The following is a 17,503-nucleotide window of genomic DNA, read 5'->3' on the forward strand; positions in this document are numbered from 1 at the left end:
AACAAAAAAAAAATTTTTTTTTTCGAACTCGTGTTACAAAATATCAGAATTACTTTTAATGCCTGAAGCTGCGAAAAATGTTGTACATTGTTTTCCCCGAAATTTGATATATAATTGTTTATTTTTAGACGTTTGTTATATTTATTTTAAAAAAACAGGAAATTTTCGTTGTTAATAAATAAATTGTGGTCGACCTTTTTTTTTAAAAAATTAATAAAAAAAAGCATATCTACAACGATTTTTCTATAAAAAAAAATTAAAATCTTCTATAAAAAATTAAAAACCGGACAATTCGGGTCAATAGGGTCCAAAAAAGTGAGCTGTAAGCGCAAATGTGTATAATTAAAAAAAATTACCATAAAAAAAAATACTTAAAAAAATAATGATATTCATAAAATTAATAAAAATCAATTTTTTAATAGTGTGTCATCAGTATCGTAGTGCTCTCAAAAAATAATAAATAAATAAAAAAAATAATTTAAATTAAAAATAATTAATTAATTAATAAAAAAAACTGTAAATATAAAGAACAAGGAAAAAAGAAGGTGATTAAACTAGAACAAAAAATCATACGATTTCTCTCTACTACAATGATATATATTTATTAAAATTAATGTTATAATATATATATGATAAAATATATAATACTCTAGTGGCTTCTTACAAATGGAACTGAACTAAAGTAGTGTTAAAAATTACGTTTGCAACGTCCTGTGTCGAAAAATTCTTTTTTTTAAAGGAAAATTTAAAAAAAAAATGTCAACGTCAGATTAAGCAACGAAAATTTAATTTCGTCCTAAAATACAAAAAAAAAATAATTTCTGCCTATAAAAAAAATATTAAATTAAAAAAAAAAGTAGAATTTTAACAAAAAAACTGGTGTTACTCTTGAAAAAAAAATATTAAACAAAAAAAAAATGAATTAATAAATTTACATGAAAAGTACAACTATTTAGCAATTTAATACTTTAGGAGACAAACTTGTTTCACCTAACAGTATTTATTGAAACTAAAAGTGTCTATGCGATATTTAAAAAAAAATCAACATAAAAAAGGAATAAAAAAAATTAAGCAAAAAATGTCCTCTTGTGCCTCTCTTTGGTGTACATGTATTTTAACGGTAGGCGATATTTTTCTTTTTTCTTCGTAAAAAAAACTTTTGTTTAATTAAAATATGATTGTTATGAAAAAAAAACAACAACATCTTGTAGTTTGCACAAACTCTGTTGCACAACAATAATAAAAAAAATAATAAAATGTTCATCTCGCTTGAAACAACTTTATAAAGTATAACATATATAAAAAAATAAAATAATATTCAAAACCATAATAAAAAGAAAAGAAAAATTTAATCAACACGTCATTAAAAAAGAAATAGCTTAAAAAAATTACTATAACATTGTACATAAAATCGTAAAATGGAATCATGACATACAAAACTGTGATCAAGTTGTTTCATATATAAAAAAAATAAATATATATAATAATAATGATATATTATATATAAAAAAAATAATTGATATTGTAGTTCTTTGTAGATATCATCGTCATCGTAAAAAAAATAAAATATTTTAATTTTCCTCTTGTTCCGTAATAAATAAAAAAAAATACTCAAACGTGTCCCGACATGTAATCACTCAATCAAAATATCAAACAACAACCAAGAAACAGGATTTAACACGGTATCGTCAATCTTTTTACTGACATATTAATAAATGGGTCCAATTTCTGCCTACAACATTCAAGTATCCTCTCTCTCGGTGAATTCCTTCTTTTTTCATATCAACATATATATTGTTATTGAATAAGCACGACCAATACTTGTATTTTTAGTTTCCTCTTCTATTGTTGAATTTTTTCAAGAAAAAAATATAAAGAAACTCAAATATCCTTGAAACAAATCAAAAATCTTATAACAATAATGTTTACTCGAGCAATAGCTACACAATCATATGTATAATAAAAGCAACTATTTTCTAAAAAAATAATAAAAGAAAGAAATACACAAAAATTTAACATTATACACACTGCGTTTGTGGTTGCACCAATAAAATATATAATTATAATAATAAATATTAAAAATAATAATAATATAAATAATTAAAGATAAACCTCAAGTCATAAAAAAATTTATTCATTTAAAATTCAGATAATTATATTATTATTATTATCATATATAATAATTATAAATGACAAAAAAAGAATGAAAATATCATAAAAAAATTAAATAAATCGCTGCTGTTATTAACAGTGAAAATAATATTATTATATTTAATTGAAAAATTTTTAAAAATGAAGAATCTGTAGTTTAAATGGCCTAATTTGGGAAAATATATGAAATAATATATATGAATAATTGCTTACTTTCGATTGCACTCGCTTTGTAAAGTTTATTAAGAGTTAGATTAGAATATGCTTTGAATTTTTGACTTCCATAAAAGTAATTACGATACAAAAAATTATATATATATTAACATTTTAAGCTTTTAAATAAAAAAAAATGAAAAAAAAACATATATGAAGAAAAAATATAATTAATTAAAAATTTTAATAAAAATATATATTATTATATTATATAGATATATATATCATAAAATTTATTAAAAAATTATTTCTGGTAGTTGTGATCGCTAAAAAAAAATATATTCGCTAATTTTCGTAAATAAATTAAATTTTTAATGCCGTTAAAAATTAATTAATAATAATAATATAAATTTTTGTATCTCTCGAAGCACAAGATTTGTTTCGCTTCTCTAACTGCCTTCTGTATCCTTTTTAAATTTGAGAAGAAATTAACAAGCACATGATCATTTTTTAAAAATGAAATTTAAATTTATTATTATTAATTTTTTGTACTAATCATTGTTATTATCTAATAAATTTGCTCAAAAATAAAGACAGATTTGTTATTTATTAAAATTTATTTAAAAAAAAAAATATTTCTTCATTAATTTAAATTAGATTTGTGAAAAAAAAACAATGGAATTTTAAAAAAACAAGGAATACAGGTGTATCAAAAGTTTATTAAAAGATTTACAACACAGACTTTTGACTGAAAAGTAATCAATAATTAAGAAAAAAAAGTCACAGAAATGAATGCGCCTAAAAAAAGTTACTTCTGTAGATCTATACATTTATTAATTATTACATCTTTATATTATAGAATCTGATATTATGATTAAAAAAAATTAAACTTAAATTTATATAGTCTAAAAATTATATAATTAATTATTGATAATTATTATGAATATAAAGATTATAAATAAATAATAAAAAAAAACTACATAAACACTAAATTTGTGTTTTTCTCCCCATAAAATAATCCTCTTTTTGCGTCATTCAAAATTTTTGTATATGATATGAGGTAAATACTTGATAAATTCCTGAAAGTTTGTTACATTATATACTTTCACGTTGCTGAAGATTATTATAAGTCCAATGCTGTAAATATAAAATTCGTCTGAATATTTTAGCAGGATTACCGTACACGTCACATCACATTCAATTTTAGGAGAAGTCATTTCCACTTGGGTACCAATCATCATAAACTTTGTGTTTTATTTAATATTCAGTTTCAATTTACTCATCAATCCATAACATCTAGCATCGTTCTCGTTTTTTTGCTGTCGGAACGAGAAAGTACGTGCAATCCTTCTGATAAATTGGAGTGCAGTCGTTTTGAATTTCACATGCGACGGAAAGAGACGACGACGACGTATCAAATGAAAATTTATTCCTGACATTAAAAATGAGCGGAGGGGGAATTGAAAGCCATGTGTTTTAATAAAAATCATACGAATTAGTTTATTAAAATCTCTATATACAATTTTTTTCTTTTTTCTTCTGCTAACATTATAAAATATATTTTTTCTTTTTTTCTAATTTAAATTAAAGACTAGATTTTCTCTTGATAAATCTTAAATCATTAAAATTAATTTTATTTACATATGACTAAGTGAGGGTGTTTCAAATTTATTTCTAAATTTTGTCCTTTAAATTTATTAAAAAATTATAAAAAAAAGATTTTTTAAATTAAAAAATAGAATAAAATTTAAAAAAAATTAAAAAATAAATTAAAATGAAAAATAATTAAACAAAATTTTATAAACAATTAATAAAAAAAAAATAAATTAAAAATATTTTAATATTTTTTTAAAAATTTTAATTAAATATGAAATAAGAATTTTAAATTTAATAAATTAAAATATTTATAATTTATTTTTTTTTTATTTATTAAAAAATTGTTTATAAAATTTTCTTAACTTATTTTTTATTTTAATTTATTAATTATTTAATATTGATCCTGAAATAATTTTTTTTTAAATTATTTTAAACAAAATAATTTTTTAATTAAATTTAAATTTTCTGATCTTAAGACAAGTCTTGATAAATATTATTATTTTTTTCAATTAAAATTTAAAAATATAAATTAAATTCACAGAATTTAAAAACTTTTTAAAATAATTTTAAAATTAAAAAAAAAAATTAAAAAAATATAAAAAACTTTCAAGGTAAGTCATTAAGTAAAAAATATTTTTAACAATTAATTAAATTAATTTTTTCATAAAAAAAATTAATTAATATTTTTATTTTAAAAAAAGTAATTAATTTTTTTCATTTAAAAAAAGATAATTTATAAAAAAGGAATTTTTTTTTGAATATTTAAATTATTTTTTTTTTAAATTGAAAAAATTATATTTTTCTTATTTTTTAATCAATTTAAATTTTTAATATTTTTTTTTTTGTTTTTTAAATAAATTAAAGGACAAAATTTAAAAATAAATTTAAAACTTCGACTAATTTTAACTTTTTTTTTTTACAGCGTTGATGGTATTTCAGGTCCATTTCCCGTCATTGTACAATGCGGCACACCATTGGCATCGACAAATTGTCCTTGCACATCTCCCGGCAAGTGATCTTTCCAACTTCTAAAGAGATATCTTGTGAATTTCCTCAATTGTCGAAATTTGCAGTACGTTGCTCCCTCCGCTGACTGCAATTGTTGCGTTTGAATCAAAAATCCCTTTTCTTTAAAAGTCTTTTCCAGCTTTTCACGTTGCATGGACCTCTTAGATTTCCGTTTGCTCCTCTTATCCACACTCGATGACGACGTTGAGCAACTTGAAGTCGATGGGAAACGTTGATGATGATGTCTACTGGTCATCGGAGGATGTAATTTTATGGGGGAAGTTGGCAAGGGGGCAACAACACTCGTACTCGGGAATTCAGGTATTTGCAGCACGTCGTTACTCAGTCCAGCGGATGGCGGGGGCAAGTCAATTTTCTCACTTGTGGCGTTCAGGAAGGCATTTGTCGTTGTGTTGGCAGTTAAACTACTGAGAGCGAGACTTTCGCGCGGGAAAAATTCATAACCGCGCATACTTTTGTCGCCTGTGCCCGAATAATAGCGGAAATTGCCGCCAGAATCGACCGAGAGCATTTTCTTTTCCTGCAACGAGGGTTTGGCGCCTCCCGTGAACTTGAATTTGCAGATGCTGACTTCCGTGGCGTGAGATTTGGGCTCCGCTGGAAGAGGCGGGATGAAAATTGCGGATCTTTTGCGCTTTTGTCCGCTCTTGGAGGTTGAAGATTGGGTATTGGATGAGCTACTTGACACCGAAGTTGCATCTAAATTGCTTTGATGCTCCTCTTTCATCAATTTTGAGATGCTTTTCGGCACTAATCGTTGTTTCAGTTCAGGCGTTTCGGAGTTATTTGAAGCTTTTAGAGGAGGACTCATTGAATTTTTATCAATTTTTACGCCCGAATCCATCATTTTTTGGTAATAAAGTGCCATCGGATGGATAAAAGTGCCCGAAGAAGGCCAAGCGAAAGTCGCCGGATCTCCCGATTTTGGAGATGGCTCTTCGCTAATTGAAGTTTCAGTTGACGGAGTAACCGGAGGCACTTCATTACTCATCAAAGAGTGAATATTTTGCAAAGAATTCTTCATGTTGAGTGCCAGACTCGAATCCATCGTCATATCTGTGGGAGACATCAATGGCGTCGTTTGTTCCGATGACATGAGCGAATCTTCGTCATCTTCTTCCTCGTCATCGTCGCTGCTTGAAACGACAAACGGATCACTTGTATCTCGAACACAAAGATTCAAAGGTTCATTTTGTGATTTTTTGCTTGTAGTCGACTTTTCGGGCGTTTCCGCGTCATCTTTGAGCATTTGCTTTGGCGTATCGGGAAAAATTGTTCCGTAATTTTTGTAAATTAAATGACAAATATCCGCCTTCTTTGGTTTCCTGCCACGACGTGGCTTCGAGTTTTCGAGCGTCATCTCGCCCATGTACGGCAAATCCTTGTAACTGGCGACTTTTGTCGATTTTTGCGACATTTGTGCAGCGACGGCATCTTGTTCCTCGACTTTGGTTTTTCCCTCTTGCTGGAGTTGCGTGATTTTTTGCAGCCAATTTTTCACGGATTCATTTGTCATTTGACTCCGGTTGTTGAGTTCGGTTTCCATTGTGCGTTTTTTGCCCGTCGACATTTGTTGGAGTTGTTGTTGTTGTTGCATTTGTTCTCGTCGTTGCTGCGAGTGTTGCGATGCCTCATAATGGTCGAGATATTCCGGCGGTAAAGCTTGATGATGGAATCGCAGCTTGAATTGTTGTTTTTTGCGCGTTCTCGTGACTTTTTTGGGACGTTGTGTGAGAATATTTGTGGGAGATGGCGGCGGGATGATAATCGACGGTGACTTTGAAATGACACGAATCGATGGGAATTCTGTATCATTTTGGTTATCTACGGAAAAAAATAAGAAAAATTGTTAAAAAAATTAATGTTAAAAAGAAAAAATCGCACAAAATATTTTTTTTATATTTTTTTTTACATTTTTTTTATTTAAAATTTTTAAGAAAAATTATAAAAAATTTTAAAAATAAAAGTTGATTTTTATTTTTTCTTGAAAAATTTTTTGATTTGTAAAAATAAAAATAAACGTTGAGATAAAAAATTTCATATTTTTAATATTTTTCAACTTTTAGAAATAATTTCTTCGATTGTTACAAAAAAAATATTTTAAGTTTTTAAAAAAATCAAAAAAGTTCTTTTTCATTTCATGACTTTTTTACATTTTCAAAACAAAATTTCATAATTTATATTATTTTTTTTTCTACAAAAAATTAAAATTTTCATGAAATTGTTTTTATAAAAAATAATTTTGAAAAAATTTTTTAAAAAAATTTAATTTAAATTTTTTTTAAATTTTTTAAAAAAATTAAAATTTATGAAAATTTAATATTTTATGAACTTTAATTTTAAAAATTTAAAAAATATTTTTCAAAATTAAAAAATTAATAAATTAATAAAAAAATATTTTTAATTTTTTATAATTTTTATTTTATATTTTTATTTTATAAAATTTAAAAAAAAATATTTAATAAAAAAAAAATTTTTTTTTACAAAATAAAATAAGAAATAATTAATCAAGTATCTGGCAATATATATTTAAAATTTTCTTTGATATTTTTTTAAATATCATTTTGCAAACTTTTTTATATTCAATTTTAAAAAAATTAATTTTTTGTTAAAAAAAATAAAAATTAAAAATTAACAAAAAATTTTTTTTAATAAAAATTATAATTATTCATAAAGAAAATAATTTTTAAAATTAAATTAGGTAGATTCAAAAATTTAAAAAAAAATTTAGAAAATTTTAATATTTATACAAAATTATTGAAAATAAAAAATTATATTTCTCATAAAAATATAAAAAAAAATCAAAAATTGAGTAAAGGAAAATTTTTGCTTATTTTTTTAACCTAAAAACTTTTATGTGCAATTCATTCCATCAACTTTTCAACTTACCATGCGTGCCTCCAGAAATCAACGGATCATCGGAGCTCCGTAGCAAATTTGAGCCAATGTCTGTGCGATGATGCGTCGAATGCCATGAATATGGATCTTCCTTGATATTTTCCGCATTTGCATCCAAATCGGGCGTTTTTGACAACTTGATGCGCTCTAACGTGGTTTCGGTATTTGCGAGAGTCGATTCTTTATCACAGCCTCCATTCAATATACAACTGTAGTCATCTTTGGAAAATTCTTGCATGCTAGAGCCAACTGTTGATGCGACGTGAAAGAAAAATAAGAAAAATCATAAAATAAACATAAGTCAAAAATTTTCTTCATGATTTTTTTTTTGGCTTGTTTTTTAGTAATGTAAGAATTTGACCTAATTACTCGTTTAATGTACGGAACATGGGCACATAATATAAACATTGCATGTGGCAAGTGCATTGTAAAAAAGACTGACATGTAATCTAATAATACTATTTTTATAAATAAACAGTAAATAGTTCCTCGCATACACACGTTCCGTACAAATTTTATAGTTTCTCCTCCGATTTTGTTGTTTTGTGAAAAAAAAAATAAAGAACGAAAAAACATAAATTCATTACTTTTCCACATATAGTGTCGTACGTATCGACACACGATTTTGTTTTGTAAAATTATATTCAAAATTTTACATAAATATTCAAAAATAGAAAAAGTGGGTTCTGCTCATATAACACACACACGTACGATGCTCGTAGACGTAAATTTAGGGTAGCGACTGTGTGACTCATAAATAAAATTTTATAATAGGCCGAAAATTGTGGAAACTTGAAAGAAAATGTGCATTTTCCTTTCGGATATTATTTTTTGATACCAGACTACTCCATTGAATTTTTGTACGATTTAATTTTAAAATATCGCCTTTAAATATTCATTCATTCAACTTGTTGTTCACATTCACATGAAAACTCGTGCTTACCGGTAAAGAGCAGCTCAGGCAACATTATAACGGATATTGGACGGGTTATAAGGACTAAATAAACTTTGCTGTTCTTTAATAAATTTTTTAAAGTTTTTTTTTACTTCCAGCAAGGAATTTTCAACAACTGCACTTTTCCTTCTGTTGAAATTATTTGTGAATTATTTAGAAGCATAAGTTTCTTCTTTATTTTCTGTTCTTTTAAAATGCATTTATTTTTATATTCATTTATTTTTAATTTATTATTTTGTGGAAAAATTGTAGTTTAATTATTTATTTATTTTTTTCCTTATTTAATTTATTTTTTTTTATTTATTTAAAATGCGTTTTTTTTTGTTCCGATTATTTAATAAGTCCGTAATTTTTTTTCCGTGTTCCGTTCCCGGTTCCCGGTTGCGGAGACAATGTTCGAACGAGACGATGGTCTTTTCTTGACTAAAAAAAAATAATTTAGAACTAGTTTAGTGAATTTTACTTAATCTCGCGCTACGCAAAACGACAAGAACGCGGCGCGACCAATGTACAGTAGCGAACTGCCTCCCGTAAATGCTCATCATCATCATCATATTTGTAATATAAGATGCGAGAAAAGTGTGTATAAGATGAAAATTTTTTTAAGAGTATCCCGTAGAAGGCGACTGTTAAATGAAACTACGGCTTTTAAAAGTAAAATTAGTTTTTTGAGAAGAAAATATTTTGTACGGCGGCGGCGATCGTACATATTGAGTATAAAAATAAAACAAAAATCGTAGTGTGTGAGAAACAACATTCGTACAACGGAGAAAAAAACATGTGTGTATGGGTCTATGGATCATTTGCTTGTTATTGTTGTTGTTGCGAGACCACAGCAGACCTCTGCATTGATTTCCATCTTGTTATATTTTTTTTATCATTTATATGAATGAACAGAGGAACGACACAAATACATGCGATAAAAATTGTAGATGTGTGATTTTTTGCTGTTTTTAAGAATAAATCTTGTAGTTTAGGGTCAAGGGAGAGTTAACCAAATGAATTAGAGTTATAGTTCATAAGATATAAAGTATAATATTTGAAAAAAAACTCTTTTGGATTCGAATATTTTAAAAAATTGATGATTTTTCACTAAAAATTTGAAAATTTAAATATTACATTAATATGTGATCAGATTTCATCGAAAAATTTTATTTTTAAAAAAAATATCATCAAAATATATTTTTAAAAATATTAAGATTTTTAATAAGACTTTAAATTGTACTTAATTAATCAACTTTAGAAAAAAATAAAATTTAGCAAAAAATTCTGAAATCATTTTTGAATTTCATTAAAATATATTTTAAATGCATAAGTTAAGATATTTAATAATAAGAAAACCCCAATATATTTCGACTATTGCATGAATCGTATGGCTCTCATTTGATTTAAATAAAGTTACATGTCTATTATCCAAAATAATTTCTCATTTGATCTTTTCATCAGTTATGATTTATCGTTATTTTCAAAATTTCTTCGTTTTCATATAGTCAATTCTGGCATCAAATACTTGCAGCTAGATTTTGGAACATCTTTTTTTTACCAATTGGTAGAACAATGATGTTCTATTAACTTTTTAATTAAACGAAGTTTTGCTTTAGACTTTCTTCCATAGGTTAACAAGTTTTTCAGTTTAACATCCATTCAATGTGAGAAGGATTAGCACAAAGAACATGGATATCTTGCATCTATTTTCCAAACGAAATGTTGTCCATAGGATAGAATAAGCTTTCTTATATTGAGTAAGTTCAGATCCATAAATTTAGATGTGTTTCGTTAATGAAATATTTAAAGAACATGTTCTGTTTTTATTTCCTGTAAATTAAAAAATATGTAAAAAAATTAATAAAAATGTATGAATAATAGATGAAAGATTGTAAATTCTTCAAATATTTGTTTTGTACACAAAATTGTTGATATTTCCTCACCGCATAAATTTCTCGTATATGTACATCAGGTTAACCGTACCTCAACCCTACAATGTCACAAACTATGAGTAAACTACAAAAACACAATTATATCATATCTCGTCGCATCTCGCCATCCATCATGTATAAACAAAAAGTTTCATAACAACATTTGATATGGGGCTTTAGCACTGTCATAATAAATTAACGAATGACGTGGCACAGCACGAATTTGCTGTCGTCTTCAAAGGAAAGCCTCCCTCCCCCCGGTTTGCTGCTTAATGAAATTTGACGCACAGCAATTCATGCTTCGCATTCATTGATGTTTTAGCACCTAAATAGTACAAAGAGATTTTTCCTGGAAACTCGCTATTCAAGTCAAAGACAAAGAACGGATAAACTCTTCATTAAAAATACATGATTTTTATATTCATTCACTCGAATCACACACTTGTTACACATTCAGCGGCTGTTATCTCATCTGCACGCTACACAAAAGTGTCAAGTGTTATACAAGCAGAAGACGCTTCAACGATTGTTTTCATTCAATTTTTCCTTCTCGCACACACTTGTAAACAACAACGTATTGCATCATAGAAATTTTCATGAAAAATCTTTTTTTAAATCTGAATATAGGCTGCCGTTCTGCCGCACACAGACACCTAACTGGCTCATAACACCCACATTGGAGATATTGTATTTTAGGGAGATTAAATTATAAATACTCGCTACGACGCGAGGCAAAATTCAATTTTCACTTCTCGCGTGTGTTACACTGTATTTGGCGCTCTCCTGAGATGAGTTTTTGTTGATCATGATGATGATGATGTTGATGAGAAATTTATACATTTTGTTTGAGCAAACACTCGAAGATATTTGTGAACATTTTATTACTACCGAAAGTCACAAAAATACGTCTCGACATGTGTGTTGATATGACTTTTTGAATTCTTAATTTGGAACCTGAAAATTTGTGTATTTTTGTCTTACTACGAAATTTTTCAGAACACAAAATTCACATATGCCGCATGCACAAACAATATTTTTGTTGTTTTTTTCTGTTCGTGTGTATGATGAGAGAAACATGAGATTATTGCCTAATTTGGTCAAAAGACTTTTCCATTTGTGTGCTTGTGTGTGTCGTTGATTTATTTATTTATTCAACTTAAAAAGCAATCGAGAGATATTTTCGTTTTTGTGTAAAATTTACGTAAATTCAAATGGAAATGTAGCAAGGAAATGTTTTGATGTATTATTCATCGCTACAAGGCATGGCATCGTGCAAATTATCTTACGTGAAAAAAAAAGTTTTTTTTTTCAGGAAAGTTATAAATAGCAGTGCACGACGAGTTAATGGAAGGAAAAGAGCATTCAATCAATTATATCCTTTGAAATTGGTAAGAAAATTTTGTTTGAACATTTGCAAAAAAAGGTCAGGCAAGAGTTTTTTGTTGGTCAAGTGGTTTGGGAGTTTACCAACTTTTCTTATTTTAACAAATTACTTGACGCTCCAAGACAATTAAAATGTAATTTAATCAAAGTCTAACGGGAAAACTTGGCAATTACCGTAATGTAGATAATTCTAATGGAAAATTTCCGTTACCTCCATTAATTATTATTTTTCATAAATTTATTTTTTAAAATTAAATTTAAAATTATTAAATTTAATTATTTTAATTAATTAATTAACTTTATTTTAATTAACGAAAATTTAAAAAAAATTAAAACAATTATTTTCTATAATTTTTTATATTTGTTTTTATTTTTTATCATTAAAAAAATTATACAAATCATCATTATAGAAATTATTGTTTTACGATTTATTCTTTGAAAATTTTTCGGTTTGAAAATTATTAAATTTAATTATTTTAATTAATTAATTAAATTAAATAAATTAAAAATTTTTAAAAAAAATTAAAAAATTATTTTTAATTTTTTATTATTTTTTATCATTAAAAAAATTATACAAATCATCATTATAGAAATTATTATTTTACGATTTATTCTTTGAAAATTTTTCAGTAATTAAATAAAATAAAATTAATTAATTAATTAAATATTTTTTTTAAATATTTAGAATAAATTTAGCAAATTTAGAACAAATTTTTGTAATAGTTTTATATAATTGAAAATATTTAAAAAAAAATCATAATTTGGTTAAAAAAACTAAAATTTTTTAAAATAATAGTTAAAATATTTAATTTAATTTAATTAATTTTTTATTAATTTTTATATATTTTTTTATTAATTTTTATTTGTTTTTTTAATTAATTAAATTAATTTAAAAATTACTAAAATAATTAAAACTTATTTTCGTTAATAAAACGATTTTTTTCTATTAGAATTATCTACTTTACGGTATTCTTAAAAAAGGTTATCTTTTCTCATAAAATTCATCGATCCAGAATAATCGCAAAAAACTTTCCCTTTTTTTTTTTTGAAAGGTCTTGAAACACAAGAAGTATAATAATAATTTTGAAAAGTAAGTAAGTGATAAAAAGAGATCATTAAAAAAAATTAATCGCCACTGTTTTATGTTACAGGTGTTTTAATTAACGGAAACATGTTCGCCGCCGCGGTTCATGCTTTGAGCATTATACTAACCTGTAAGTTATGTTTATCCATCCTTTTTTATTTTTTATATATTTTTTTTTTATTTTATTTGTTGTTGTTGTTGTAATTGCAGTATAACCCAAATTAATTTTCTCAGGGCACAAAAAGTCTCTCACTGTTTTATTTTCTTTTTTTTTTAATTTTACAACTACAAAGTAAACAGTTCTCGTAAAAATGTCTTGATTTTAAATTTATTTTAGGAATAATTATATTACTGGCAGTGCGGTGTTACTTCATCATTTTTACTGTCTTACTCATTAAGTCGGCAACAGAAATGTTTTAAATGCGTTTTTTGTTTTTTTTTTGTATCCACAGATTTAATGTCTTTTTTTCGACGTATTTTATCACATATATTTCTCAAATTCGTATCATATTTCACAGAAAATTTAAATAAAAATTATTTTTTAATTAGTTCTGACTGCGGGGCATGAACGACTTTAATATTTTTTTATTTATTAATTTTATTAATTTTAATGTTTAACGTAAAAAAAAATAAAATCACGGTCCATTATTGAATTTTCGCGACTTAATCAGCTGAAACCTCAAATTACACTAGTTAAGGTGACTGTCTCAGAAATTTATCTCGGCATGTAAGGTACAATCACATATTCGCGTGTGGCTGTCTACAAGAGGTTTTTAAACAACAACAGCAGCACACGAGTGCGTTGGTGTCAAATAATATGCCTTTAGCCATCTTTTATACCATATTCATTCAACATTTTTATATTTTTGTATCGATATTATTTGAACATTCTTTTTTATTAACGTTGTTATATTTTTTTCGTATAAAGCAATGCTGACAGTGTATAAGTTGTAACCTGTGTACTTGTTATAATGATCTACGCAAAAATTTTGTGTCAACCTGTTGATGGAAAGAGATTTAAGAGTTTAATGCGAAAAAAAGTTTAAAACAAAAATAATTTTTAAAAAATAAATTGAATAATTTTTCTAAAAATTTAATTTACTTCAAAAAAAAAATAAATGATAAGTATGTTTTTAAAAATTAATAAAAAAATCTAAATATTTTAAATTTTTAATTTTTTTTAAATAAAATAAATTTACTAAATGTTAAAAGGTATGTTTTTAAAAATTAATAAAAAAAACTAAATATTTTAAATTTTTAATTTTTTTTAAATAAAATAAATTTACTAAATAAATAAAATATTTTATTAAAATAATTATATTTATTTAATATTAATTTAAATTTTAAATGAAATTTCTAATAAATTTTAGCATATTTTGTGAATTTTTTATTTTTATTTATATCTATTTTTACTTTATTTAGTGAATTTTTCAAAAATTTAAAAATATAACAACACAATAAATAAATATATATTTTTTTAAATTTTAAATGAAAAAGTTTGATTTTTTTTTTTAAATTTATTTAAACGTGTATTTTTGATTCAAATTTTACCTCATAAAGTAAGATTGAAAATCTGATTTAAATAAATTTCATAAAAACGGGTTTCAGAATTTCTTAATTATTTTTATCATTTAAAAAAAAATATTTTTTAATTTTTTTTACAATTTTTTTTACTTAATTTATTTTATTGAATTTTTTAAAATTGTTTATGATAATTTTTTCAATGACAACATGACAATTTAAAAAAAATAATTAAACATTTATTAACATTTTAATTTTTTTAATTAATTAATTTAATTTAATTAATTTAATTTAATTAATTTAATATAATTAATTTAATTATTTTTTTTATTAAAATTTTTTTAATTAATTTTTTTTATTTAATTTCTTAAAAAAAAATAATTTAACATTTATTAACTTTTTAATTTTTAGAAAAATTTATTAATTTAAAAAATTATTATTTAAATATTTTTTTAAAATTTTTTTATTTTTTTTTTATTATTTTTTAATTTTATTAAATTTTTTAGTTTTTTTTTATTAAATTTATTAATTCTTGTAAAATTAATTTTTTATAAAAAATAAAATAAATGGTTAACTAAAAAAACATCATGCACTAATAGGTTAACCATTGCCATTTATCGACTGAAAACAACAAACACTGAATCATTTTTCTTCTAAACATGCATTAAACACTGGAATGAATAAGGAAAAAAAAGTAAGTTATACATACCATACATTTTCGTTCATTGTTATTATTTTCTTCATTTTTATCTGGCATTATAAAAGGCAGAAATGTGATTGTGCCCATAACAGAGAGACACGGATTTGCAAATGTGGTTCAAAATCGGTAGGTACTTGAATAAATTTTACGAAATACTTTTTCAGTTGAGCGTAACTTGCATGCGTGGGCTACCAACTTTTTACGCTTAATTACACCCGACGATTGATTTTTAAGCCTAAATGTCATTTTATTTACAACAATTTTATTTTTTTATCATAAAAATTGAAAAAAAAAGTTAGTTTAGATTTTTTTACCCCACGTGGATCGAAAAAACCGTTAAATCCGTGGAAGAGACTTGAAATAATTTTAAAAAAGGAATGCATGTCACTCAATTATCTATTTTAATTGCGAAACACGTATTCTAAATAAAAACCTGTGCGAGCGAGTAAAAAAAACATCCACCCACGAAACGATTTAAATGTGAAGCCTTCAAGTATGCCACCTTTTGAGAGTAGTTGTCTGTGTCGTTTGACTTGAAGACACGTAAAGAGAGACTTAAATGATATTTTTCCTTTTTTAACTTTAACACTAAATTGAAATATTTTTTTAAAATAGTTTTTTTTTCGGACAACGACGTATTAATAAGGCACACAATTTTAATTTTATTATATTTTAATGTATTCACATCCATTTATTCAAGCCCATATTGAACTAAATTTTGTTACTTTTTACCGAATTAGCGTTTTGGACGACTTACCTTTGAATTGCCTGCCATTAGGCACCAAATTGTGAACCAAATAAATCCAAACGGTGTTCGAAAACGATAAAAAACTAGCAAAAAAATAACGCCTTTACACGTTTTTCTCTCTTTTTTTCATCGAATGCCTAGATGGAGAAGAAAAAAATAAAGTTGTTGTAAGTTTTAAACCTTAAATGGAAGATGCGTGGGAAGGTGTTTCTCGACAGAGACAAGTAATGTACGCACGTTAATGCTTTCTGTATTAATTTGAATAAATAATAAAATAAACAGAAATTTTTGCATTGAATGCCGTGCATTTACGGATATGGTTGTGTTATTAATAATAAATTGATTTCCATTCACGAGCATTCCATTGAATAAAAAAAATCATTTTTTTTACTATTTTTCTATATTTTGCATCTAATTAATAATCGCCGATTTTTTTTTTAGAACACCCTCTCAATCCGACTTTCCTTCTCCAGATCCGCCATCTGACCTTTTAGCGTGATCGAGTTAATCCGAACCATCGTATTTTGGTTCCGCACGAAATTTATTCTCATGTATTGTCGCGTCTTTTTCTTCTTAAAATTCGTTTTTGTGTGAGTTAAGGTCTTCTCGATAACTGTTGCCTGTACATCAACCAACCCGGGTTTTACTAAAGGTGTTCCAATAAGAGTGAAATCCTTGCCGCCCGCCAACAAAACTTTATCGATGCGAATTTTGTCCCCGATATTCGGTGCCCAATAACCTTCCAGCAGAATTATGTCGCCGTCAGTCACTTTAAATTGTTTTCCAAGCAAATGTACGATGGCAAATAAGCGACCTTCGTTTTCCTTGGCGGTTAGGGTCTCGATGTTTTTCAAGACTTTTTTTGAGGCTTCGACATGTTTTGTGAAATCTTGAGTAACGACGGAGCTGTCTGTCGCAAAAGTACGTGTGACGACGGAAAAGCGACCTAAAATGGTGAATATTTTGAGTTTTAAAAGAAAATTTTGAGAAAAAATGAGAAATTTTTACTTACCAAGTGTCGGTAGTTGTTTTGAAATGTTGAAAAGTTGGCGGAAAAGCATTTTTGTTGCTTAATTTAATGAAAGATTGAAAGTGAAAAATTACAAAACATGCATGTTATGAAGTTTTGTTGTTATTTTTTCATTTGACAGCGGGATCGTTCATGAATGATGTGAATAAAGTGGTTTCCCGTTCAACAAATTTCGTTAAATCTGAAAAAAATTAAATATTCAATAAAAAGTTGAAAATTATTCTAAAATAATATTTTAATTTATAAATTATTAATTCAATTAAAAAATTGAATTTATTTTATTTTTTAAATTAAGAAAAAAATTATTTTTAATTAAAAAAATAATTAATTAATTTAATT

General features: G+C 25.3%; 2 protein-coding genes across 2 annotated transcripts; both read right to left on the bottom strand.

The window, feature by feature from the left end:
- Positions 1-4,758: 4,758 nt before the first annotated feature.
- On the bottom strand, positions 4,759-8,795 carry LOC134837248 (uncharacterized). The gene is made up of 3 exons (XM_063852615.1): positions 8,771-8,795; positions 7,819-8,076; positions 4,759-6,753 (listed from the first exon to the last, which is right to left on the bottom strand). The coding sequence occupies exons 1-3, from the start codon at positions 8,793-8,795 to the stop codon at positions 4,817-4,819; spliced, it is 2,220 nt and encodes a 739-aa protein (XP_063708685.1). The 3' UTR covers positions 4,759-4,816.
- Positions 8,796-16,480: 7,685 nt separating this feature from the next.
- Positions 16,481-17,273, bottom strand: LOC134836982 (large ribosomal subunit protein bL21m). Its single transcript, XM_063852283.1, has 2 exons — positions 17,147-17,273; positions 16,481-17,080 (listed from the first exon to the last, which is right to left on the bottom strand). The coding sequence occupies exons 1-2, from the start codon at positions 17,193-17,195 to the stop codon at positions 16,572-16,574; spliced, it is 558 nt and encodes a 185-aa protein (XP_063708353.1). The 5' UTR covers positions 17,196-17,273; the 3' UTR covers positions 16,481-16,571.
- Between the last annotated feature and the right edge of the window lie 230 nt (positions 17,274-17,503).

Source organism: Culicoides brevitarsis, chromosome 1 (assembly GCF_036172545.1).
Source record: "Culicoides brevitarsis isolate CSIRO-B50_1 chromosome 1, AGI_CSIRO_Cbre_v1, whole genome shotgun sequence".
Classification (NCBI taxonomy): domain Eukaryota; kingdom Metazoa; phylum Arthropoda; class Insecta; order Diptera; family Ceratopogonidae; genus Culicoides; species Culicoides brevitarsis.

What these genes read in the sequence shown, in the direction of transcription:
- LOC134836982 (XM_063852283.1), bottom strand. Translation starts at nt 17,195, where the DNA reads ATGCTTTTCCGCCAACTTTTCAACATTTCAAAACAACTACCGACACTT. An exon ending in AAAACAACTACCGACACTTG is followed by an intron (nt 17,081 to 17,146) that starts GTAAGTAAAAAT and finishes TCACCATTTTAG; the next exon opens with GTCGCTTTTCCGTCGTCACA.
- LOC134837248 (XM_063852615.1), bottom strand. Translation starts at nt 8,795, where the DNA reads ATGTTGCCTGAGCTGCTCTTTACCG. An exon ending in GCCTGAGCTGCTCTTTACCG is followed by an intron (nt 8,077 to 8,770) that starts GTAAGCACGAGT and finishes TCGCATCAACAG; the next exon opens with TTGGCTCTAGCATGCAAGAA. An exon ending in GATTTCTGGAGGCACGCATG is followed by an intron (nt 6,754 to 7,818) that starts GTAAGTTGAAAA and finishes TTTTTTCCGTAG; the next exon opens with ATAACCAAAATGATACAGAA.